General features: G+C 44.4%; 1 protein-coding gene across 1 annotated transcript in view; it reads right to left on the reverse strand.

Moving 5' to 3' along the window:
• The window catches only part of fbn2b (fibrillin 2b), a 68,531-nt gene that overhangs the window by 3,294 nt on the left and 41,237 nt on the right, over nt 1–24,000 (reverse strand). Inside the window, 55 exon segments of the mRNA XM_080033112.1 lie at nt 65–145; nt 148–294; nt 819–938; nt 1,125–1,253; nt 1,347–1,463; nt 1,688–1,810; nt 1,934–2,059; nt 2,339–2,545; nt 2,667–2,792; nt 2,898–3,029; nt 3,223–3,345; nt 3,450–3,569; nt 3,944–4,069; nt 4,174–4,239; nt 4,349–4,501; nt 4,648–4,773; nt 4,881–5,000; nt 5,126–5,254; nt 5,717–5,833; nt 5,945–6,070; nt 6,333–6,458; nt 7,006–7,131; nt 7,235–7,306; nt 7,428–7,577; nt 7,713–7,838; nt 7,981–8,106; nt 8,292–8,360; nt 8,476–8,637; nt 9,089–9,211; nt 9,569–9,691; nt 9,846–9,971; nt 10,068–10,190; nt 10,323–10,445; nt 10,996–11,121; nt 11,383–11,508; nt 11,663–11,785; nt 11,932–12,057; nt 12,271–12,396; nt 12,585–12,713; nt 12,816–12,941; nt 13,159–13,386; nt 13,536–13,661; nt 13,858–13,908; nt 14,597–14,734; nt 15,779–15,898; nt 16,127–16,252; nt 16,459–16,584; nt 16,687–16,740; nt 16,874–17,149; nt 17,683–17,805; nt 17,897–18,022; nt 18,222–18,341; nt 18,623–18,766; nt 18,910–19,161; nt 20,078–20,230. Of these exon segments, the coding sequence (XP_079889238.1) occupies nt 65–145; nt 148–294; nt 819–938; nt 1,125–1,253; nt 1,347–1,463; nt 1,688–1,810; nt 1,934–2,059; nt 2,339–2,545; nt 2,667–2,792; nt 2,898–3,029; nt 3,223–3,345; nt 3,450–3,569; nt 3,944–4,069; nt 4,174–4,239; nt 4,349–4,501; nt 4,648–4,773; nt 4,881–5,000; nt 5,126–5,254; nt 5,717–5,833; nt 5,945–6,070; nt 6,333–6,458; nt 7,006–7,131; nt 7,235–7,306; nt 7,428–7,577; nt 7,713–7,838; nt 7,981–8,106; nt 8,292–8,360; nt 8,476–8,637; nt 9,089–9,211; nt 9,569–9,691; nt 9,846–9,971; nt 10,068–10,190; nt 10,323–10,445; nt 10,996–11,121; nt 11,383–11,508; nt 11,663–11,785; nt 11,932–12,057; nt 12,271–12,396; nt 12,585–12,713; nt 12,816–12,941; nt 13,159–13,386; nt 13,536–13,661; nt 13,858–13,908; nt 14,597–14,734; nt 15,779–15,898; nt 16,127–16,252; nt 16,459–16,584; nt 16,687–16,740; nt 16,874–17,149; nt 17,683–17,805; nt 17,897–18,022; nt 18,222–18,341; nt 18,623–18,766; nt 18,910–19,161; nt 20,078–20,230 (7,134 nt within the window).

Here is a 24,000-nt window from a genome sequence, read left to right on the forward strand (position 1 = left end):
TGAGGGGGAAAAAAAGTTAAATTTCAGTAGCTCAAATGAATGCTTTATTCCGTGCTCCCCTCACCCTGTCCTGCTCTGAAGAAACCTCCAGGACAGCCACACAGGTAGCCTCCATCGGTGTTGGAGCAGCCGTAGATACAGGGTTGCTGCCCGCGCCACATTCATTCACGTCTTGGCAGCCACCGGCACCCTGCTCAAAGTCAAAACCAGAGGGACACACACACTTGAAGCTGCCCAGTGTGTTGTAGCAGGAGGCAGAGCCGCACATCGATGCTCCCTGACACTCGTTTTCATCTGCACAGGGAAGAGACATAAACAGACAATAAGTGAGTGGATTGTGACAATGTTGATAAGGATAGTATTTTAGCACTATTGCCAATATCGCCATAAGATGATTGGCTTGATAGATAATTTAAGTAGAAACTTGCTTTTAAAATTCTCTTAGTACATTACTTCTGGTACAAATGTTTTCATATAATTACATCCGGTTTCATATTGTAATTCACATCATTTCAAGTATTGTATCAAGCTACTTTTACAAATAATTACAAATTGCTATAAACCAACATGCTATGATCATCCGGATATTTTTATAAATCAGGATGATAATCTAAAAGTGTCTCCTTCTATGGAACAGTCAACCTAAACAGCTATTTTAGTGTCAAATACACTCAGATCCTATTAGATCCAACTAATCCATTGAAAGAACGTAATGAGTTACCTAGGTCCTTTATAATTGTATTTTGTTTATATCTGTGTTCCTTGATGTCCATTACTATGAACATGAAAACTTCACGGACTGACTGAGTGTGACTCACCCACGCACTGGTTCCACTGGTAGTGCTGCACGTAGCCCTGCGGACAGCCACAGCGGAATCCGCCCAGCATGTTCTGACAGCCGTGCTGACAGCGGTGGTTACTGCCACACTCATCCACATCTGAGGAAAATGAAAACAAAGGCTTGTCATTTTCTCATTTTCAGAAGCAACACCAGCAAAACTTAGGGCCCCCTCAACCACCTCGATCCAAATCAGCTCAGCAGAACCCTTTCGGATGCTATGCGAGAGACCTTCCCCCACGCACACTACTTTTATTTAAATGTTAAGATTACTGTGTCCCCTCACCCTCACACTCCATGCCCGTTCCGTCCAAGGAGAAACCTTTAGAGCATTCACAGTTGAAGCTACCGGGCGTGTTGACACAAGAGGCCCGGGAACCACACCCGTTGTTCTGAGCGGAGCACTCGTTATTGTCTGTAAAGAGAGAGAGGCATATATATATATATATTAAAGGTGACTTTTCCCACTTGCATGGTCACCTTGATCTTCTCCCTGTCTTGTGCTCACCGATACAGGCGGTCTGGTGCTGTGTGAAGCCAGGAGGACACTTGCAGGTGAAGCCTCCAATGGTGTTGACACAGAGGAACTGGCAATTGTGCTGCTTGGTTGAACATTCATCAAGATCTGAGAAGGAGAGAAGAAAGATGTCCATCAAATGCAAACTACCCAGAGGCATGAAGCCTTAAAGTATATAAAAATCATATGCAAATTATGTTTAATTTGTAACATACAATCATAGTAATAAACAGTGCCTAGGGTGCTGATTTGTTGAGGGCAACAGTAGAAGTAATATGTTGTATTTATCACAAAGATCCTAGCATCAGTAAACCATTAAAGAGTCCACTTACCTTTGCAAGTCTTTCCGTCTGGCTGTAGGTTGTACCCTCTAGGGCAGGAGCAGAGGTAGCTGCCCTCTGTGTTCTTACACAGGAAGTTGCAGGGCTTCGGAGACAGAGCGCACTCATCCGTATCTGAAATATGCAAACGAGATAAGATTAGGAAAACGGACAGGAATGCTTTGGAAAAATCTTTGTAGACTACAACCAGTCGTATCGATAAAAATGCTGAAAAAACAGGACAGAGATCAGCCATACCGATGCAGGAGGTGGACGTGTAGTCAGTCTTGTAGCCCACGTTACAGTGACAGCGGAAGGATCCGATGGTGTTGATGCACTGACCGTTCTTACACAGCTGTGGCATCACCTGGCACTCGTTGATGTCTGGAAGAACGGAAACATTTAAGAGAAGTGGTCTGGATCAAACACTGCCAAGCACGTATAGTTCAACAAAGAGCTCCCAGTCTTATTATAAGTGTTTTTATGACACCAGTGTGAGCTGACATCTAGAGGGTGCATTTAACTTGATGTGCCACAACTTGGTTTCACTTCCAAATTTTCCCCAAAAAAGGACAAAAAAGGGTCTTGTTAAAAGTGTTTACCCTGATAATACTAATAATATCACTCTGTATGAATTACTGTGCTAACTAAGGTGCTACTCACCTCTACCATCCGTGGTGTAGCCGGGTCCGAGTGGGCACATCTTCTTGTACTGTACGGTGCCAGGCAGCGGGCAGAGCTCACACTGTGACCCCCAGCCCCGGCCCGTGTTACAGCAGCACTCCGACTTGGTCACGCTGTTCCTGTTGGTGGATGACTGCTGGCACATTGTCTGCAGGACCTCTTGGAAACAGTAGCCCTTTCGGTTGTCTGAAGGTAAAGGATGACAAAAGGGCAGAATGCAATTATTCAACCTAATGTAGTATAAGCACACATTTCAGCGATGATGTCTTGTCCTAACAACATGTTCCTTGGCAGAAAGCGATCTTACCAATGCATTCAGTTGCCGTGGAGCTTGGCTCGAAACCGTCGTTGCACTCGCAGCGGTAGCTCCCCACTGTGTTGGTACAGCGCCCGTTCTTACAGATGCCCGGCTTGGCGCGACACTCGTTGAGGTCTGCAAGTGTAGAGAGTGCAGAAGAAGAAGATTAAACACAGTAACAACAGATCAGATATTGGGTGAAGAGAGACTGAGGCAGACCTGAAACATTTTGTTACTCACCCATGCATCCCTCTCCATCCGGTCTGCGCTGCATGCCGGGAGGGCAGATACACATAAAGGTACCAATCAGGTTCTTACAGGTCATGCCCTTGGAGTCACAGTCATCCAAACCCTCAGAGCACTCGTCTTGGTCTGGTGAGGCACATAAAAGAGATGGGCAATAAGTAAAAACCACAACAGCTAGCTAAAACCAAAACTATTAAATCCTGTTTCAGTGGTTTCACAGAATGACTATGGCACACAGAGGGACAAATAAAAGCTGACAGGAGTCACACATACAACATGACATTTGCAAACAGCAAAGCTATCCTTTGTGCATATTCACCTCTGCACATGCGTAGGTCATCGCGCAGCACGTAGCCACCAGGACACATACACTCATAGGAGCCAAAGGTGTTAACACACCGGAAGGCACACAGCAGAGGATTCTGGGAGCACTCGTTGATGTCTGGAGTCAATAGAGAAGATTCAAAGAGAATTTATTGACATTGATTGTCATTTAACATTTTTTTACCAGTGTAAATATTTCATTTATTGTGACGGATGACTGACCTTCACATGTCATCATGGATCCAGGCTCGAAGCCCTCCTGGCAGGAACACTCAAAACCTCCAACCACATTGGTGCAGGTTCCATTTCCACATGGGTTTCCGATGGAGCACTCGTCAGTGTCTGGGGAAAACAGGGCGCGTGGACAGATAAAGGAGGCAATTAAAACCAATGACACATTTATATGGTACCTGAGATTTATAAAGCACTCATTAGCACCTTAAATGTCTGAAAAAAGAAATCAGGCTGCAACACAGGAAAAAGCAGCTGTAAGGAAACTAGCATCGGAGCTGGGTGACTTTTGACACATTCTGACACATGGCGATAAAGGCCCCAAGGTCACATTTCCTAAAAGGAATTCTGGCAAACGTTGATTTTGTTGTTTCATAATTAATACTTAAAATATCCAGCTCTGGTCCTTTGATTCCAGGGCTATAAAGAATTCATTATCGGAAAATGTTGCAGATTGTTCACTTTTATTTGACGTAGGGTCTCACCAACACAGTTGACTCCAGTGTAATCCAGGTTGTATCCGAAGGGGCATTCACAGCGGAACGAACCGTCTGTGTTGATGCAGATGCCATTCTGGCAGATGCCTGGGTTATCCAAACACTCGTTCATATCTGGAGAGGCGAAAAGAAAATTAGCATATATTTTTTGTAAAACACATAAAAAGGCCTCCACGATTGGCCACTAATTTAGATTAGATGTATTTTGTAGCGCTCACCCTCCCGAGCGTCGCCCGGTCCAGGCAGAGCTCCAAGGCCGTACGGACACAGAGTGTTGAAAGCAGCTGGATACACACCAAGAAAGAAAAAAGAAAAGAAAAAAAGGTCAGCTTCATTATCTTATTATTTTACAACTGCGTTAATGAAAGCTCTGAGTGTGTCTGTGTTACACACCGTTGCTCTCTCGTGGGCACAGCTCACAGGGAAGTCCCCAGCCCTCGCCAGGCATCTTGCTGCAGCAGCACTTGGCCTTGGTGGTGTTGAAAGCTTTGGGGACGGAGCACTTGCCCGCCTCGAATTTGGTGAAACAGAAGCTCTCTCTGGTATCTGCCATAAGACAAAGAAAAAATTATTCAATATGTTTTCGTTTTTTTTTACTGTAGATCCCTGTATATGGTTGGGACACACAAAGACAGGAATCTCCTCTAGCACCTTGGTAAATGAAATCTTTGTTAAATAACAGCTTCACTCACCGTAGCAACGCCGTTTGTTGTCAGAGAGCACAAAGCCCGGCTGGCAGGTGCATTGGAAGCTGCCGGGGGTGTTGGTGCAGGTGCCAAACTGGCAGATGTTGGGCTCCACCTCACACTCGTTGATATCTGGGAAGGGAGGGTGACGGGCGTTAGGGGGATTTCTGGTGTATTTATGTGTGTGTGTTAGAGCAGATGGCTGTGTGTGTGTGTGTGTGTGTGTGTGTGTGCTTTACCTATACACTGGTCATTTTGCACCTCATAGCCAGGAGGGCAGATACATCTGAAAGACCCATCCAGATTCTGACAGGTTCCCGGAGAGCAAGTGCCAGGCAGACTCACACACTCGTTGATGTCTGTGGGAAAAAATGTGGGTAAAATTTGTACAAATCAGGAAACGCGTTGTCTGTGTATGTCAGACAAGCTGCACTGTATGAAAGTCTCTCAATAACTCCACCATGCTCTTTCTTCACTGACTTACCCACACAGTTCTTCCCATCCTGAGTGTTCTCGTAACCCTCGTGGCAGAGACACTGGAAGGAGCCCAGTCCATTGATACACTGTCCGTTCCTGCACACCTGGCCCTGGAGAGCGCTGCACTCGTCTATGTCTGTGAAGTAAACGTTGAAAGGTTAAGGACTCTCTAGACATTCCTCTGATTCTGGGTATCTGTCATCAAGCTCCGCCAGCAACAGAGAAAAAAAAAATACACCATTGTAGAAATGTTTTTCCTGGCGTCGGCAGTCTTTGAAAAAGCTGGCTTGTGTGAGTCATTTTCTTTGTTACACCGCCAAAATTCAGACACACATTTTCAAATACAGTCTGATGTATTTCCCGTCTAAAGCCAAAGAAAAGTCTAAACACGGCCAAATTGTACGTCTTACTTTTTATTTGATGCCTGTCCAAATGTAATACTGCCGCAGAGGGGGGCGACATGTTTTTATTTGATCAGAATTTATGGTTGTAATCTTTAAGAATCTGACATCTCAACCTGCGTCAAAGCTGGGACCTTTTAAAGGAAAACAATAACTGCTTCTGACCTTTGTAAAGCACCAAAGTAAATGACCCTTACCCATGCAGTCGTTGTTGTGTGTGAGCTCGAAGCCAGGGAAGCAGAGGCAGTTGTATGATCCCACGGTGTTCTTACAGGTACCATTACCACAAGGCTGTCTGTCACACTCATCGATATCTTAAATACAAACACATGTGTTACTTGGCTACTATTGACTTACACCGCAGGATAACATGCAACACGGTGCTGTGTGAATAATTACTATAGGATTTAGGATTAGCTTCTCACCCATGCACATGGTCTGGTCAGAAGTAGCCTTGAAGCCATTGTGGCAAAGACAACGATAGCTTCCCTGCGTATCAATGCACTCTCCATGGCTGCACACGTTAGGAATCTCTTGGCACTCATTCCGGTCTGACAGAGAAACATATATTACCAATATGAACATATAATAATGATATATTTTTTAAATACTCATTTACAGTATACTGTATGTAAATCAGAAAATTTAAAAATAAAAGGTTGCAAATGAGATGATGTCTTACTTAAATGTTATTATTTTCACTTCCATGTCCTTTCCCTGACATCACATTACCAGAGTCAGTCTATTTGTTCATCTCACTGGTATTTTAGGGTTGGAGACCCCAGAAAAGCCTGTAAAACAGGCTGGACTCACCCACACAGGCCCCGCTGGGTGACAGTTTGAAGCCTGGCGAGCACTCGCAACGGTAGCTGCCTGGAATGTTGATGCAGTTGGCGTTGCGTTGGCACAGGTTGTCCCCACTGTTACACTCATCAATATCTACACAGGAGGAAGAAAGAGAGAAACAGCGGACATCAATCAAAGGCTCCATAACTGTCTGGTCAGAGCCGCCAGTCAGCTTGTGGCCAGCGGGGGAGAAAACACTACGGCTCCATTTTGGCTCTGGTACAGTTCAGACAGTCTGGATGATTGAAGGTCCAGGCAGGTGCTTCAGAGCCACTAGACTTGTCTTTACAAGGGCATAATTCAAGTGGGAAAAGGCAGCATTAACTCCGCTGAGTGGACTGCTTGTATAAGTGCCTCTTGGCCAGTGAGTGAGTGTAACTGTATTTATGTGTGTGTGTGTGTGTGTGTGTGTGTGTGTGTCTGTGTGTGTGTGTGTGTGTGTGCGTGTGTGTGTGTGCGTGTGCGTGTGCGCGCATATGTGACTGTGCGAGTGTGTTTGTGTGATTTAGTGTGTGAAAAGGTGGTAAGTGTTTGTGCAGTATATACTCCTCAAAAGAGGAGACAAGTAAAAAGCTTGTGTATGTTTGTGTCCTTGTTTTACAGGTAGAGAGTCACTCTGTACTTGAGGCCTGCATTTTACCTTCACAGATTAGCAGGATGTTGTTGTAGCTGAAGCCCATCGGACATTCACAGCGGAAGCTCCCAATCTGGTTGATACACACTCCGTTGGCGCAGATACCAGGAATCTCCCTGCACTCGTCAATATCTGCACACAACAAAACCACAGAATGTTATAATGCAAACTAGACCTTGTGCTTGTGGCGCATTGGTAGTGTATTGCACCAGTTTTGACTTTGTAATGACCTTACCAATTGGTTTGCCCGTGTGTATGTCAATGATGAAGCCCGGAGCCTGGTTACCACACAGTAACTGGTACTCAGCTGAAAGAGACACGACAGGAGACACGACAGGAGACACTCAGTGACGGTGATAAAAAGTACTCGTACATCCATGGTTGTAACAGTAGTTTTAGAATGTTTCCATCTATTTCTTAACACTCACAGGTAGCAGGAGTCGGACAGGCTTCACACGGCTTGTTCCAGGCTTTGCCAACGTTGTAGGCGCAGCAGCACATCTTCTTGGTCATGTTGAAAGACAACTCGTTCTCACACGTGTCGTTGAAGTTACGGTAACACACACTCTTCCTCATGTCTGCGGTCCAAGGAGTGAGACAGTCAATCCAGTGAAAACAAAAACCCAGAGCCAGCACTACACAATTGTTCTACATATGATGTACTTTTTAAGTTTATTTTTTAGAAGACATAATGAGAGAAAAGATTTCCTCACCCATGCAGTTGTTTCCTCCATTGACCTGCATGTATTCAGGAGGACACACACAGGTGTAGTTGCCCAGAGTGTTGTAGCAGGTACCAGGTCCACAGATCCCAATGTGGGTTGTGCACTCATCGATATCTACACATGAAGATATGAAGGCAGATAATTAAAATACATGAAATGAGAGCAGGTTGTTGAATTGTCCTTATAGGTGATGTATATATCAATACAGTTTTAGGAAAAATAACTAATTTGGTGTAATTCATCTTTCAGTTCTTACCCTCACAGATGCGAGTCTCCTCGTTGAGGTAGTAGCCTGCTGGACACTCACATTGGAAACTACCAAAGGTGTTAACACAGTTTCCACCCTGGCAGAGACCTGGCAATTCCTGGCACTCATCGATATCTAGAGAATTATTCAAACCGTTAGATCCAGAAATGTCACTAACATATTGATTTTGGGTTAGTTTTAATTTTTTTTTTAAATCGGAAATCGGAAGTCAAAGTTTAGTCTTTTGCTGCTAGAGCGGCCTCAGCTGCAGTTGTTATATCTACACAGGACTGAGAAACAGAGAAGGCTGGATGGTTTACCTTCCAGGATAACAGTGATGGGGTTGGGTCTGAATCCCTCTCCTCCTGGACAAAGCGTCTTGTATTCCGCTACAGACAAGACAATTACATACAGCCAGTTACTTTTCTATTTAATACTGGGAAGAATACAAATCTTAATCTAAAAGTATTTTAATTATAGGTCATTGATCCGATTGGTGCATACTAGAGTTAGCGGCGGGGCAGAGTTCACACGGGTTTCCCCAGGCTCCTCCCAGGGAGCAGCAACAGGAAGCTCGGGTCACGCCCACTCCGATCTCTGCACTGCAGGAGATTCCTCCGTCGCCACGCGCCAGGATATCCAGGAAGCAGTTGCCAACACGGATATCTAAGAAGGACAAATATCAACTCATGAATAAAGGGAGGAAATAAAGAGGGGTTAGCTTGTGATTTGTCATCTTTCAGCAATGGTTCAGTTTTGAAGGGAAGTTGTATCTTGTCACTATGTTCTCAAAATACTGATGCATTGTACTGATTTTATTTCCTAAATTGGTATTTTACTCACCTGATTTTAAATCCATATTATGTTGAAGAAGGAAGATGCATTTCATCAATATTTGATAACTGTACTTTTAAAGTAGTACACTCACACTTACACCCACACAGTAGGAAACTTTTAAATAAATTATACAAATTTGCCTCGTGGTGTGGCTTTTAGTGAACAAGACGACATCTCGTACAGTTTCTATTAATCCTGTGATATAGTTCCATTTTAAAATGAGTGGTCCTATTTGAGCCTTGCTCCACATTTAAACCTGCCAGCCTCGAATGTGACTCACCCACGCAGCCCACTCCAGTGGGGTTGAGCTCAAAGTCAGCTGGGCAGTTACACAGGTAGCTCCCCGGAGTGTTCACACACAGTCCGTTGATGCAATTTACAGGGTCCGCGCACTCGTTGATGTCTAAAGCACACAGTGACACACAGCAGCTCAATAACACACACCAGATGACACGTCTCTCTCAGATGTACAAAGATATAAGCGTATACACTGATGTAAGTACAGGGAGCAAAAGGAATTTTACTACTTTTAATGATTTGGAAATTTCGTCAATGTTATAGACTAATTGAGGATTATTCAAAAGAATTAGCAATTGAGAGAATAAATGTATGTCTATTAATCGATGCATTTTTGCATATCTTGGTCAAATAATTCTGAATGCTATAGCATGATAAATGGAAGGAGGATGATATTTATTTTATTTTCTCTATTTGAATTTGAAGTGATTTCAGATGTACGGTAAAGGAGTGCTCCACTGACCAGTGCAGTTTCCTCCACTGCGGTCCAGCTCGTAACCATCATCACACACACAGCGGAACATCCCTGGAAGGTTCTGGCACGTTCCAAACACACAGATGTTCTGGAAATTACATTCATCAATGTCTGTGGCATAGGTGACAGAGAGAGAGAGAGAGAGAGAGAGAGAGAGAGAGAGAGAGAGAGAGAGAGAAAGAAAGAAAATGTTAGGAACCTGAATTAAAAATAAATAAAACAGTAAAAAAGTATAGAATAATATGCCACAGAGTAAGTGCAGCACCTTGACAGGCCTTGCTGTCTTCCGTAGGAGTGAAGCCCATCTCACACTCGCAGCGGTAGCCGCCTGGAGCATTCAGACACTGCCCGTTCTCACACAGGTTCACGTTATCTGCACACTCGTCCATGTCTGAAAATAGAACAGAACCGCAGTGCATTTTAAACTCACTGTCTGGTAGAAGTGTTCCATTAGTATTGATTTTTTTTAAAGTTTCAGCCGTCTAACCAGAGCAAGAAAATCCGTCTCCATTGAAGCCCTCCTTGCATGTACACCTGTAGGACCCTGGTGTGTTGAGGCAGTCAGCATTGGGGTTGCAGTTGTGGTCCTCTGCAGAGCATTCATCCTGATCTGTAGGAAGAGAAAAGGAATAAGAAATAAAAGACAAATTGACAGAACTCAACCAATCGGATATTCTTGGCAATAAAAGACAATGCTGTGTCTTTATTCTGTCATAGATAGATTCCTGAGAAAGGTACTCACCCACACACTTGAGGCCGTCTCCCGTCCAGCCGTCTCGACAGCGACATTTAAAGCTTCCAGGCACGTTGATGCAGGCAGCATGCATGTCGCAGTTATGCGCCCCGATCTCACACTCATCAACATCTGTAAGGATTTGGAAATCATTTAGCACAGAAACAAGGCAATAACACATAGTTTTGTAATAGCTTCTTCACTTTGAAAAATAAACAAAACAATAAAAAAAGAGTATAAAGAGTATTGCATCATATAGTGTGTGTGTGTGTGTGTGTGTGTGTGTGTGTGTGTGTGTGTGTGTGTGTGTGTGTGTGTGTGTGTGTGTGTGTGTGTGTGTGTGTGTGTTTGTTTTTTGTTAAATGCTCCTGTATTAATGGCATGAGAGGAGTGGCAAAAATGTTGCTTTTTGCTTAGCAGATAGTTTTTTTTTTAAATTCTATAAGAGGTGTGTCATGAATAAATGATCCTCTTTAAAATTCAAGACCTGGAACTTCTGTATGCATGAGTGAACTGTCTCACAGGTCAAGTCAGATATGGACACAGAGGCTCAGACCTCTCAGCGGCAGCTCAGCAAGATGTTTGTGTGTGTGTGTGTGTGTGTGTGTGTGTGTGTGTGTGTGTGTGTGTGTGTGTGTGTGTGTGTGTGTGTGCGCGTGTCTGTCTATGTGTGTGTGTGTACCTGTGCAGCCAGTGGATCCCTTCTTGACAAAGTATCCCAGCTGACAGTGGCAGATGAAGGAGCCTTTGGTGTTCTCGCAGTCACCGTGGAGACAGATGTTTGGGTTCAAGTCACACTCGTTCACGTCTGGTCAGACAGACGGGGACAGACAGACACAGATTATACGTGAGCTCCCTGGCCTCAAGAAATGACATTGACAGAAAATGAGACTGACACAGGAAGTCCCACGGGTCAGGTGAGAGAGGTTGACTGTAATAAATGAGTGTATTAGAGAGAAAAAGTTGTTGACAAAACAATACAAGGAAGGGTAGTAGAAAGAAAAGACATATACACTGTGACAAATGACAGGGTTTCATTAAAGTCTGGGTTATGTTTTTATCCTCTCACCGATACATGTTCTCATGTCCATAGAGGCCATGAAACCGTCGTAACACAGACAGCGGTATTCCCCAGGGATGTTGGTGCACTGGCCTCCATCACAGATGTCTGGAGTCTCCTCGCACTCGTCAATATCTTAAAGAAACAGTTGAAATACATTTCAGGGTTCATTTAGATGATCAGACAAAAAAAATATTTTCACGGGAAAATATGTGACATGATGGAAAGCTCATCTTATTGTGACATTGTTGCATTTTCAGTGAATTGACTAAATAATGTGTGTTAATACCTGAACAGGTCCTGAGGTCAGGCATGAGAGCGTAGCCCTCACTACAGCTGCACTCATAGCTGCCCTCTGAGTTGGTGCAGTGGGTTTCGCAGCCTCCGTTCATAATGGTGCATTCATCGATATCTGCGAAAGAAAGGTCCAAATGAAAGTTTGGGCTCGTTAAGATTTGGAATAACACCGGGCAAAGTGTCAGTGCACAAAAAGATCAATGAATTTAATTTCCTGAATATTTGTGTAAATGCTTTTGGAATTAAGTTTGTTTCACTCACCCACGCAGCCCTGTCGGTCCGGTGTTGCCTGGTAACCGGTGTCACAGGAGCACTGGTAGGTTCCCTGCATGTTGATACACTTGCCATTCTTGCACAAGTTGTCACTCAGCTGGCATTCGTTCACATCTGACAGGAGCAGCGAACAAGTACAAAGAATTAGGCATTATATACAATGTACAGCGGTGTGTTGAATCTCACAGTATTGATGGATAAAAAGATCAAAAAGAGGCAACATCAACGTCAAAACCAAGCTTTACTGTGGGAAACTGTGTGAGTTTTCAGGTACACTAGCTTTTGTGTGTGTGTGTGTGTGTGTGTGCTGTGTGATGAATGACCTACCTTCACAGGCAGATCCATCGTTGCTGAGCGAGTGTCCGGTGGGACAGTCACACTCATAGCTTCCCTCTGTGTTTAGGCAGGTGCCTCCACGACACAACAGGGGGTTTCTCTCACACTCGTCAATGTCTGTCAGTGGAGAGGAAGAAAGGGAAAGAGGGATGAAGAGGGACGTAGGGAAAGATGAATGAAATGAGAAAAAAAAAGAACAAGAAGGAACATGTGAGTAATAAAAAAGATCGGGCAATCTTCCAAAGTCGACAGAGATTTCACATTCGATCATTTGAAGTTATTTTTGTGAATATTTCCCAACGTACCCATGCAGTTCTTCATCATCATGAAGCCGCTCTCGTAGCCCTCCAAACATTCACACTCAAAGCTGCCAGGCGTGTTGACACAGGCACCGTGACCGCACAAGTCCGGAGAGATGCGGCACTCATCAATGTCTGAAACACAAATGTATTAAAAAAGGGAACTTTCACTAACTGCTTCTTACTGCTTAAATGTTCCATTCACATTAAACACATGCTGCTGCTCCTCTCTCCTACCTGTGCAGTTCCTCTCTTCTGCTGTCAGAGCGAAACCGTTGTTGCAGCGACATTTGAAACTGCCGATGGTGTTGCGGCAATTTCCATGAGTACACAGACCGTTGAACACCTTACACTCGTTTACATCTGGGGAAAAAGACCATTAATTCAAATCTCGTTAAGATTAGATACATTTTTAATGATCATGAATGACCTACTAATATATATATATATATACAAATTTCCCCTGCAAATTAGACTTTATTTTCTAGCATGACAGTCTGAAGTGGTCATACAGGGTTCTCTTAACAAATGTATATACTCATGGTGACACAAAGTACTTGGGAAAAAGTGTCCATGTTACCTTTGTAGAACGACCTGCCAGTCAGAATATCTCCCCTGTTGGCGAAGCCGGGCCCTCTGGGACAAATGGCTCTGTACTCAGTTGTGCCTGGTTTGGGACACTCCTCACAGTCGATACCCCAGGCAGATCCCACTGAACAACAGCACATGTCCACACGGTATCTCCCCGGCAGTGGCTCGCCACACTCATCCTCGTGCCACTTCATGAAGCACTGCTCGCTACGCATATCTGGAGAAGATAGTTTAAAACCAAAAAAAATAAAAAAATCTGAGTCAATTCTGTCTCTGAGTTTTGGCCTAAAAGAGCAGTGACACCAGAAACAGCTTCATCGGATGTGACGTCTGATTTCACAAATTGCTGTTGTGCGACCTTCTTACCAACACATGTGCGCCCGGTGCTGTCCAAGGTGAGGCCCTCAGCACACTCGCAGCGGAACGAGCCCTGGGTGTTCAGACACCGGCCATTTGTACACACTCCAGGGAATACCTCGCACTCATTAATGTCTGCAGGGAGAGGGACATGTTTAGAAACCACGATTACAAGGTCAACCACTTACACTTGCACACATTTTTTAACAAAAAAAAATATAAATATACAGGGGGGATATTAAGGCACAAGGACACTGAGACAAAAATAATTCATGGGCGTCGATGTTGAATGAAGGGAGTCAAGGTCCATTAAGTTATCAAATGTTCTTACCTTCACACACAAGGCCCTTCATACGAGCAAACCCTCGGGAGCAGGCGGTGTCTGGGGAGACATAAGAAGATTGAGGGATGTACTAACTACATTTATATGCATGAGCACTATATATAGCGTATATACAACAAAACATCAGGAAATATTGACTTTAATATTAAAAAGACATTGGTCCAGTTATGGTGTCCACAATATCATCTTATTCAGCCATGTCCTCAGTACCTGCAGAATCATATTATTTGTTCCTTTATTCTTTAGATCATATATTAACAATGTATTAATGATGAAGCCCAGTTCAGACCAAAGATTCGCCTCGCAACGACGAGACGGTTTTAGAACGTCGCGGGGGAGAACTCGCAGCAGTGTGAACTGCTCGTTGCAGCGCGTTGCAAGCCATCGCAGAAGATTTAACATGTCAAATCGCAAGGTCCAGTTTTAGAACGTCCAGGCCAGCTCGTTGCGAGCAGTTACAGTTGCGTCTCGTTGCAAGGCGAATCTTTGGTCTGAACTGGGCTTGTTCTTACTGTAAAACCAGTATTTTTCCTGTTTTACTGAAAAGTAAAAGGTTTCACTGCTATTTCTTAATAATTGCAGTACTTTCAGTGTTCAATCTGGTTGTTAACAACTGATTTAAGTACATTTGTTGTGACTTTTCTACAATTCCAAGACCTCAAGTCTATAGGACTTGAATACTGAAACAGGCACAATAGATCAGCAGCGTCTGTGTGTGTGAACTGACCGATCTCACAGGGTTCACAGGGGCTCCCCCAGGCGGCTCCCAGTGTGGAGCAGCACTCAGACTTCAAGGTGGCTCCATTGATGTTGACCTCACAGCGGTTGTCTTGTATCGTCAGCCAGCACGTACTCTTCATACTGTCTGTGGAGCCCAAGTAGCAGCAGAGAAGACTTTATTATACAGTAGATACCCTATTTTTCTTGTTAACACAGTCAACATTCTATGTTTCTGGAAAGAAAAACACACAGAGAATGCAGTTCCCTCTTCATGAAACATTCAAATTGTGAATGTGCTAGCAGGGCATAAGATATAGATCCGTCCAACATTTCTCCGCAGCACTTGTGGTCAACATGTCAAAATCTCCACAGGGTGACTTTAACGATGCAGACCAAATTTACCACAAAAACAATCAACATGTCACTTTCAACTCTCTACTTCCATTAAGCTTTATGAGTAAATCGTATGCAATTGCATTGCTAATGAACTGAAAAAGTGTAGAATCATAAACAGTGACACCTTTTCTCCAAAACAACAGGGCCACCCAAACGCATTGCCACAATTCCCATTCCCTTTCTTCCCCCTGCGGTGTGACGGGCTTTAGAAACATGAAACAGAAGTGAACCGAGCCAGAGGAATGTGTAGACCTCTGACAGAGCCCGCTCATGCATTATGTATTTATTTAATGACTCATTCTCCCTTTCGAGTTACAATAACATCTGTGTTCTATATTAGCATGTAGCTTTCTCCATGTGATTTCCCCAAAGTAACAAACCTCCAAACAAGTGGAATAGTTAACCTCAGCAGAGAGTCGTACTGCATACCACATGTCATTTTCAATCTGTGGCGGATCTCTGTGAAGTAAAGCAATCTCCATGTGAACCAAGGCCATGCATGCAAGCATTTATCTAATAAATCACCCCCCCCCCCCCCCCTTTACATCTGAGGACAATAATGTCTCTGGATGGCTCCTGGAAACATGAACCACCTCAGCGTTTGATTCACAAAAGTGAAGAGTAAACCTCGATTAGAATGATGAGGAGGAAGAAAAAAAGGACCCTTGAACCAATTACTTCCCAATGACACTCATGTCTCAGTGTGTAATCATTAGCTCACACAAGCTGCGTCTAGGAGCCCGCGGTGCCGCTCCTAATGTGTGTCAGGCATTTGGGAGGACGGATGTCTTACCCACGCAGATGGTGTTGGTGGAGTCCAGCTTGCTGCCGTGTGTGCACTCGCAGTTGAAGGACCCGGCCACGTTGCGACACGCTCCATTGATGCAAGGACTGGAGTCGCATTCGTTGATATCTGAAAAACATGTGCAAACACACACCTGAGGTCAGGGCTGACTCAAATGTATCATCATCGCCATTTGGCAAACAGATACACAATGTGTGCATCTTCTTTTTCCGTGAGCCACACAGTTTACTGGAACCTTAATGACCTTAAATTCATGGTGAGAATGACAAAAACACATGCCGCAAGGACAACAACATGAGTGTGTTTGTGTGTGTCTGTGGGCCCGTGAGCGCTCACCTTCGCAGGTCTCTGAGTCGGGTTTGAACACAAATCCTTTAGGACAGGAGCAGGTGTAGGAGCCGGGAGTGTTTCTGCACAGACCGTTGTCACAAAGCAGACGGTTCACCAGACACTCATTGATGTCTGCGGGGAGGCCCGAGGTGAGGTGGGGGGGAGGAGGGGGGTTTAGAAAGGAAATGGAAAAACAGGAATGTGAGGTTTAAGACATTTCTAATTAGAGGGCTATCGTGCAAACTAGCTATGTGACTTTTTTTTTACAGAAGAAATAACAGGATGTAACGTTAAATCCAACTGTCATTAAAAAACATGAAGACGATCCTTCCACTCACCAACACAGTTCTTGCCACTGGTGTCCGACTCGTAGCCGATGTTACAGATGCAGCGGTAGCTTCCTCTCAGGTTCTCACATATGCCGTTCTGACAAATGTCCGGGTCCAGGGCACACTCGTTGATGTCTAGGAGAGGACGTTGGGTTATTATGTACATTCCTAGTGATCATATGAGTCTTTCTAAAAAGCACTGTGGGAACTTTTACATTCATGATCAAACCTCCTTACCTCTGCCATCAGCTGTTATGCCAATACCACTGCTGCAAACAGCTTGGAACTCAGCTGAAAGATACATGATAAGAAAAGAAAAAAACATTAGTTGAAGAAGATATTCATGTTTTTTTGTTGTAACTTTAACCAAATGGTTACATCATTTTCAAGAAAATAAATAAGAGCACAACACCAAAGTATTCACCTGAGTTTCTGGAGGGGCAAGGATTGCAAGGCTCTCCAAAGCCGTGTTCAGGATTGGCACAGCAGCACTCAGACTTGGTCACTGCTCCGGGGAAGGGCCGCGAGCATGTGCCCATCTTGATGGCGCCGTAGCAGGTGGTCCTCATGTGCGTGTCCACACACACTCTACCGTCCACGTCAATGGCCAGGCCTGGAGGGCACTCGCAGCGGAACGAGCCCTCAGAGTTGATGCAGCGGCCATTCATACAAATGCCAGGGGTCTGACACTCGTCAATGTCTGATGACGAAAGAGCACATAATGTTTGTGTCACGGGGCGGCTTCAGTATATGAGCATTTGGAATTTTTTCCACCTGTTAATATCCTTCTGCCTTCTAACATTATAACACTTGTAGAAACATGACATAAAATTATGAAAATATTCCAAAGAAATCAGAGATAGCTTGATGTGGAGTAAGGTGGGGAGTTAGCAGGTTTTACATTAATATGTGTATTTTGGAAAGTGCATCTGTGCTGTCTGTCTTGTGGTGTGACTGCAATGGAACGTCAGGAATTCTTGAAGCTTCCAGACAAAGTCTCTCAAAGGACGCTTATAAGTGCATCTATCTATCTATTTCTGGATTGTGCATTATAGTACTTTGGGGATGTTTCACAGAGCCTGACTCCCAAAGCAAAACTGTGCACAACATGGGTTCAAAATTGGGACTTGCACGAATTCACAATACACTTAATCTGTCAACACTGTTTTGAAGTAAACCTTCATGCTGTTTGGCCTAAGACTCCTCTGTTTGGACTCTATAAATCATTCATACCAGTGCAGTAGCGTCCATTGGATGCTAAAGCAAAGCCGGGCTTGCAGATGCACTTGAAGCTGCCGTCCTCATTGATACACATGCCATTGAGACACATGTTGGTGGTGGCGCACTCGTCATGATCTGCAGGGGGAGAGGTGAGGAGAATTCGGGTCAAGTTTATGAAAGTGAGATTTACCATGAAGTTCTACCTGTTACTGGTTTGTCTCCTTACCAATGCAGTTTTTTCCATCGGGAGTGAGCTCAAAGCCAGCGTTGCAGATACACTGAAAGCTTCCCTCAGTGTTGACACAGCGGCCGTTGCGACACATCACTCCATTCACAATACACTCATCGATATCTAAGGAAGGAATGAAGAGGGAGGATGCATGACTCTTTTTTTGTATTCTAACCACCACTCATACTGTACTAATTTGTGTCACTGTATATTTAGGGAAATGTGTGAACTACTCCAGTCATACATGAGTACAAGAATTATATGAGAAACATCTGCAGGAATTTAGTGCAGTAATATATTTAGGCAGCACAGTCAGACATACCATTGCAGGCCTGTTTGGTAGGGGTTCCCTGGTAGCCCTCGTGGCACTTGCAGTGGTGCGAACCAGGTGTGTTGATGCAATCGCCATTGATACATGGATTGCTCACACACTCATCCGTATCTGGGGAGAAGAGGGTAAAGCAAACAGGGAACCATGACCTAGCCTGACTGTCAGAGGGAATTGATATACATATCAAAGAACTGGCAAGCATCAACCCACAAGTATTGAGTACCTTAAACCGGCAGAAGATGGCAGTGCAGTGCATGATATTACCTTGTCCGACTGTCACACATAGTCACTGTATCTGCCCACATGGCTCAGGCAGGTCATTGAGAGGTGACCCAATGACACTGCCCATAGACTTATACAGTATACAGCATGTGTGTAAACAGGTTTCTTACCAATACACTCCCCGCGAACGTCCTGCTTGTAGCCCATGTTGCACTCGCAACGGTAACTCGGGGGTGTGGGAATGCAGCGTCCGTTCAGACAAAGGTTGGTGAAATGTCTGCACACGTCAACAGTGTTGTTCACGGAAACGGTGCCTGAGAATACAAAACCGACACATTTTTTTTTTTTTACAAAAAACACAGCAGGCAAACACATACAATACAATACAATGTAGCCTGATTCCTTTTTCCGAACTCTGGAAATGAGCCCTTTAATCTAATCCCACAGAGTGACTCACCTATACTATGTTGGTGGGTCAGGGGCCCTCCTCCGTTGCCTCCAAAGCCGCCTCCTCCGTTGTTTCCAAAGCTGCCTCCGTTGCCTCCGAAGTGTCCTCCTCCATTGCCTCCGTAACCGTTGCCATTGGGAACACTGGGGAACTTGTATCCGTTGTTGTACCCGTTGCCGTTGTTGGGGTGTCCGTTGGGGTAGATTTGAGGGAGGCCGTGTCCTTGGGGAACGCCCACAATGCACAGACGCCTGAACTCGTCTACAAGAGAAACGGAAAAACACAGGGAGAAAGTCAGTAAACGCACTTTATCGCAGTAAATGGCACTCACAAGTACTTAGGATCACCCCCACCACTCAAAAGTCATACAGTGTATACAATTGAAACCTACAGTATACTGTTTCCTGTATTTGGAGGGACTCACAAATGTCATTGCACTTCGCAGTAGATTTTGATTTACTTTTGTACGAGTGATGAAGTTTTATTGGTTTCAGTTTCAGATAGGCTTTGACCGAAGCGGTAAAAACAAATGTGCGTGCATAATGATCTACTCTACAATTTGCTATGGCGTGCAGTTACTCAACATCTGTCTGTATGCAGCTACTGCAATGGATGTATTTTTGTATTTTCAGAATAAATCAAACACACACATATCGTATTTTGCAGGTTCCAGTAAAATAATATTAGTAAGAGATAAGATGTGGATCTCAGGCTTCCACATTTTCTAAATTGTTTTCCATCTTTCTCAGCCCGGCTTGGTCTCTTCATGTCATGCTCATCATCAGTTTGACGGAATGATCTCTCCCCTATGTCGCGCACAAATCCTCCAAAAAAAAACTTTCTCTGTCTGTGGCAGTCTTGTTTATTTTAACATTAAAACTCATTTGGCCGGCGCAACGTTAACTCTGTCATGGCTTTATTTACTGCCTGTGCCTAATGCCAAAAAATCATAGACATCTTTTGTGTAAGCCTGCCAGTTTTTTTTGTCAGCAGATGAAGAAGGTTGATGGATGCGCTGTACTTACTTCAAGGGCATATCCATCACTTTGTTTGGGATCAGCTAGTGCAGATGTTGTTGGAACAATGTGTGGTTGACGACAACTGAAACATGGGATTTTGCTTTTGGGGCCACCCTGTATGTGTGTGAATGGTACTTTTTTTTTGGTGTTGCACTCACCAGACCCCCTTACAGGGCACATCTCAGGGATCTGTCCCAAAGCCCAGCAGCGTCCAGTGTCGCAGCAACACTGCATCTTGGTGTACTGACCACCCTGCTCCGCGGCACAGCGGCCGTTAGCCAGGGCCGAGAAACAGGTGCCCACACGCTGATCTGAAGGGAGAGGAGACGACAACTGAGCAGGCAGCAGCAACAAAGGTGTTTTATGTTAAAAAAATGTATTGGGTTGGTATCGGTTAACATTAAGGCTGAAACAGTTGAATTAATTCATTAAAGATGTACACGTTCTACTGTTTGGGCAATCATATACAGAGCTGGCAAACATCCGTTCCTTTTTTTGAGGAATTGGTTCTGATGAATTTACATTTTGTGAAAAATGTTCTTACTGTTCTGCCAACACAATAATTTGATAACAGTTAGGGATGATGGTCGAATGAGGTACGACACACATAACACAAAATCAGCATGTTAAAGTGTTAAATTTAAAAACAATTGCGTGTATGGAGTCGTTGGGTAAATCATGCATTATTAATTTAATAAACACACAAGAGAATGAGTCATTTGGATTGGAAATCTTATTTCCAAAAAATGAAGAGAAGCTCCAGTGGTTTAAGCCTTCATCCTGCTGTAGTGATGTAGCACCGTACGTACTACAGTGTGTGTCGTTGTGAGCCATGACTTCACTTGTAGGTAGTTGCAGGTCCAAACAATCAGTGGTGGTGGGTAATGAGCCTCTGCGACTTGGAACGTTGAACCACAGAGGGCAGCGAAACACTGCTTTTCAGCCTGGTGTTCAGGTAAAAAAAAGTACTTCTGTACTTCACTGACACCGAATTATCAGTGGTGAAAGGTGACGGGTCTGGCCTTTCAATGGTGGCTGGGGAGGGAAGCTTCTTTATGGGCCCACAGTGGGAAAGGTTGCCTGTGGTCTCGACAGAACTGCAGGAATCTGAAGGGCCTCCAAAAGGGGGGTCTTATTTGTTACAGTTTTTCGAGGTCAGGGTCAATGGAGCAGGGGAAGGGGGCTGCGGTTCAAAGAGCGTGTGTGAGGAGTAAAATGGAGAGGAAGACATGAGGGATTCTGGGTATTTCAGGAAAAATACCAAAGAAAGGGAAGAGGGCAGCGTGAGAGGGAGAGAAAGTGCATGTGTTATTTAAAAAAAGGGAACAGGATATGTGAAAGAAAAATGAGAATTGGAAGTGCATATACAGAAGAAAAGAAGGGGGAGGCAGAATGAAGCAGAGCGCGGTTGGGAGGGGGGGGGGGGGACAAGTCGATTAACTCACTAATGAGCCAGCAGTCTGGAATTAATCAGTTCCATGTGGAGCAATTCTTGCCAATTAGACTGAACATGAGGGGCTGTGTCTGGGAGCACATACAGTACAGCACACCCGCACACACACGCACACACACACACGCATACACGCACGCACAGACGCACCCACGCACACACACACACACACACTCACATGTAATCACACACAGTTTTACATTCACACACAGATACACACACACACACAACATGTACATACATGTACACATACACAAACGCAAACTAAAAAGACGTCCCATAGGACTGACAGAGCTGGAGGCCGGAGCTGTGTGTGTGTATGTTGGGGGGGTTTGCTGATGAGGACGAGGATGACTTAAATTGGATCCAGACCGCGGTTTGCTCGCTAGTGTTGCTCCACTACACAAGCATATGCTTTCATTTGAGGAGGTGTTTTTACAGACTGACTGACTGGACAGGTCTTCTTTTTTTTGTCTCCAAGATTCCACCGTGTGACAGGGCATTAGGGTCCGATTACTGTCACACACACACACACACACACACACACACACACACACACACACACACACACACACACACACACACACACACACACACACACACACACACATACACACCCCAAACAGCTCCCCCTGGCCTACTTCACCACAGTACAGTACATGCCTCAAAGGGCCTGTACTACTACTGGACCTACACCCACACAGTATAGCCCCCTTTAACAGATCGGTACATCACACTTCTAAAACATACGCCCTATAAAAAGCAACTTACTCCCTTTTAATCGCTTTAAGTTCCTACCACAAAAAAAGGCAAAGAGATCAGACACAGTGTGAAATCTAATCAAAGCGTTTCAGTCACATCGTGAAGTGGAAACAAGCCGCAGAGTTTATGATATCTCTCTTATACCAAGCCCAGATCTGTGTCTAATTCTGTCTGTGAATCGCCGCTTCTGGAATATCCAAAAGATGAATTGGACCGGGACCTCCTATTATAGTCTAGTCAGGGTTTTGTTTGGGTTTACTTTATCTATTGCCTCAGTCTCCTCCCACAGTCCGTTTTGCAAATGGCACAGAGAACGGAGGAAGGATATATGAGGGTTGTGTCTGGCACCTGTTTTATTTTGATGTCTGCCTTGTTTCTCTTGTTTTCCCCTTCGGCTTGCTGCAGATGAGCAAACTGAGCAACTCTCCGAGAGGAAACGTAGAGATAGATAAGGAGGACGCGAGGGCGAGAAGGCCTCAGTTAGTAGGAGATAGCCAGTTCAAAAAATAAAGGAAAACACGACAGCCAGACGCAACGGAACAGGATGAAAAAGATTCCAAAACGGAGATGGAAACGTGCCAAAGTTCCGGAGATAAAACGGAATCTCTATTGTACATAACTGCACTGTATGAGCGGATAGAATAACCCTCGGTTTGATCCACACTCAGACGAGAGAGAGAGAGAGAGAGAGAGAGAGAGAGAGAGAGAGCTACATATTTCTTCGTGGGCAAAGAAGATCAATGGGATGATAGTGGAAAGCGGAGTAAAAAAATACCTTTGGGCAAGCATAAAAAGAAGACAGATGGAGAACGTATGGGTTCAGGTGATTGAAGCATTCTGCCACGATAACTCCTGCACACTCTCAACAGGCTGCCAACTATAGCCCTTTATTTCTAATTATCCTGATTGTCCTACCCTAACCCTACCCCTAACCCTAACACAAGCCGTCCTTGATCCTCCATATGCTGTTGACTGTTGACTGGGTATGTACTCTCCAATTACAGATCCTGATCTTTAAACTCCTTTCTTCTTTACTCTTCTTACGTATACCATTTTCTAACATCACAAAAGAGTTCTACAGAATCATTTTGATGCAGGTGATTTTTAAAAAGAGATGTTTAACAATAACATATCGGTGTCATATTGAGGTGTCCACAATTTGGCTTAAACAGAGTGTAATGGTTCCTTTGTGCTGAGATCAGCGGTGTGATCTTTTCTTTTCCTCTTTTCCTATATACAGTATGTTCTCCCCTAAAAAACCCCATGTGCCTATTACACAGAAGCTTAACATTCAAACACCGGACAAGAAAGCTCACACACTACCTGTGAAATCAGCCCCTACCCATTGCTTATGCACAAGCACGTGTGGGCACATGTGAGACTCTGGGAATTTTTCTTCTTGGTATTTTCCACCCATTTTCTCTCTAAGTTTTTCTAAAAAAAAAAAAAAAAGAGAAGCGCATTCTTCTTCGCAGATGGTTGGATTGGTTGAGATAAAAACCGCAGGGATACAATTCATAGTGAAAGAAGGAACTGGGGAGGAAACAATTCCAGCAATCCAGAGGTTATTGCTACAGGAACTTTTATTAGAAGGGAGTTGGGCTGGGCCTGTGATGCTGATTGGGTGAAACAAGACAGACCCTGAGCCCATCAGTTTTGGGGCGAAGTAATATGTTAAAATGCGCGGTTGCGTTTCACTGTGTAGCACGAAGAGCGGGGATGGCAGGAATACATGGCCACCTGGTTTCGTTTCATGGGATATGTTGGTGAAGTGTGCACTGCATGTGTGTCGGCGTGTGTGTGTGTGTGTATGCGCATATGCCTGTGAGTCAGAGGGGCACTCACAATACAGTAGATTAATGCTGTCAA

This window comes from Ammodytes marinus, assembly GCF_949987685.1.
Source record: "Ammodytes marinus genome assembly, chromosome: 8".
In the NCBI taxonomy this organism is placed as follows: Eukaryota; Metazoa; Chordata; class Actinopteri; order Uranoscopiformes; family Ammodytidae; genus Ammodytes; species Ammodytes marinus.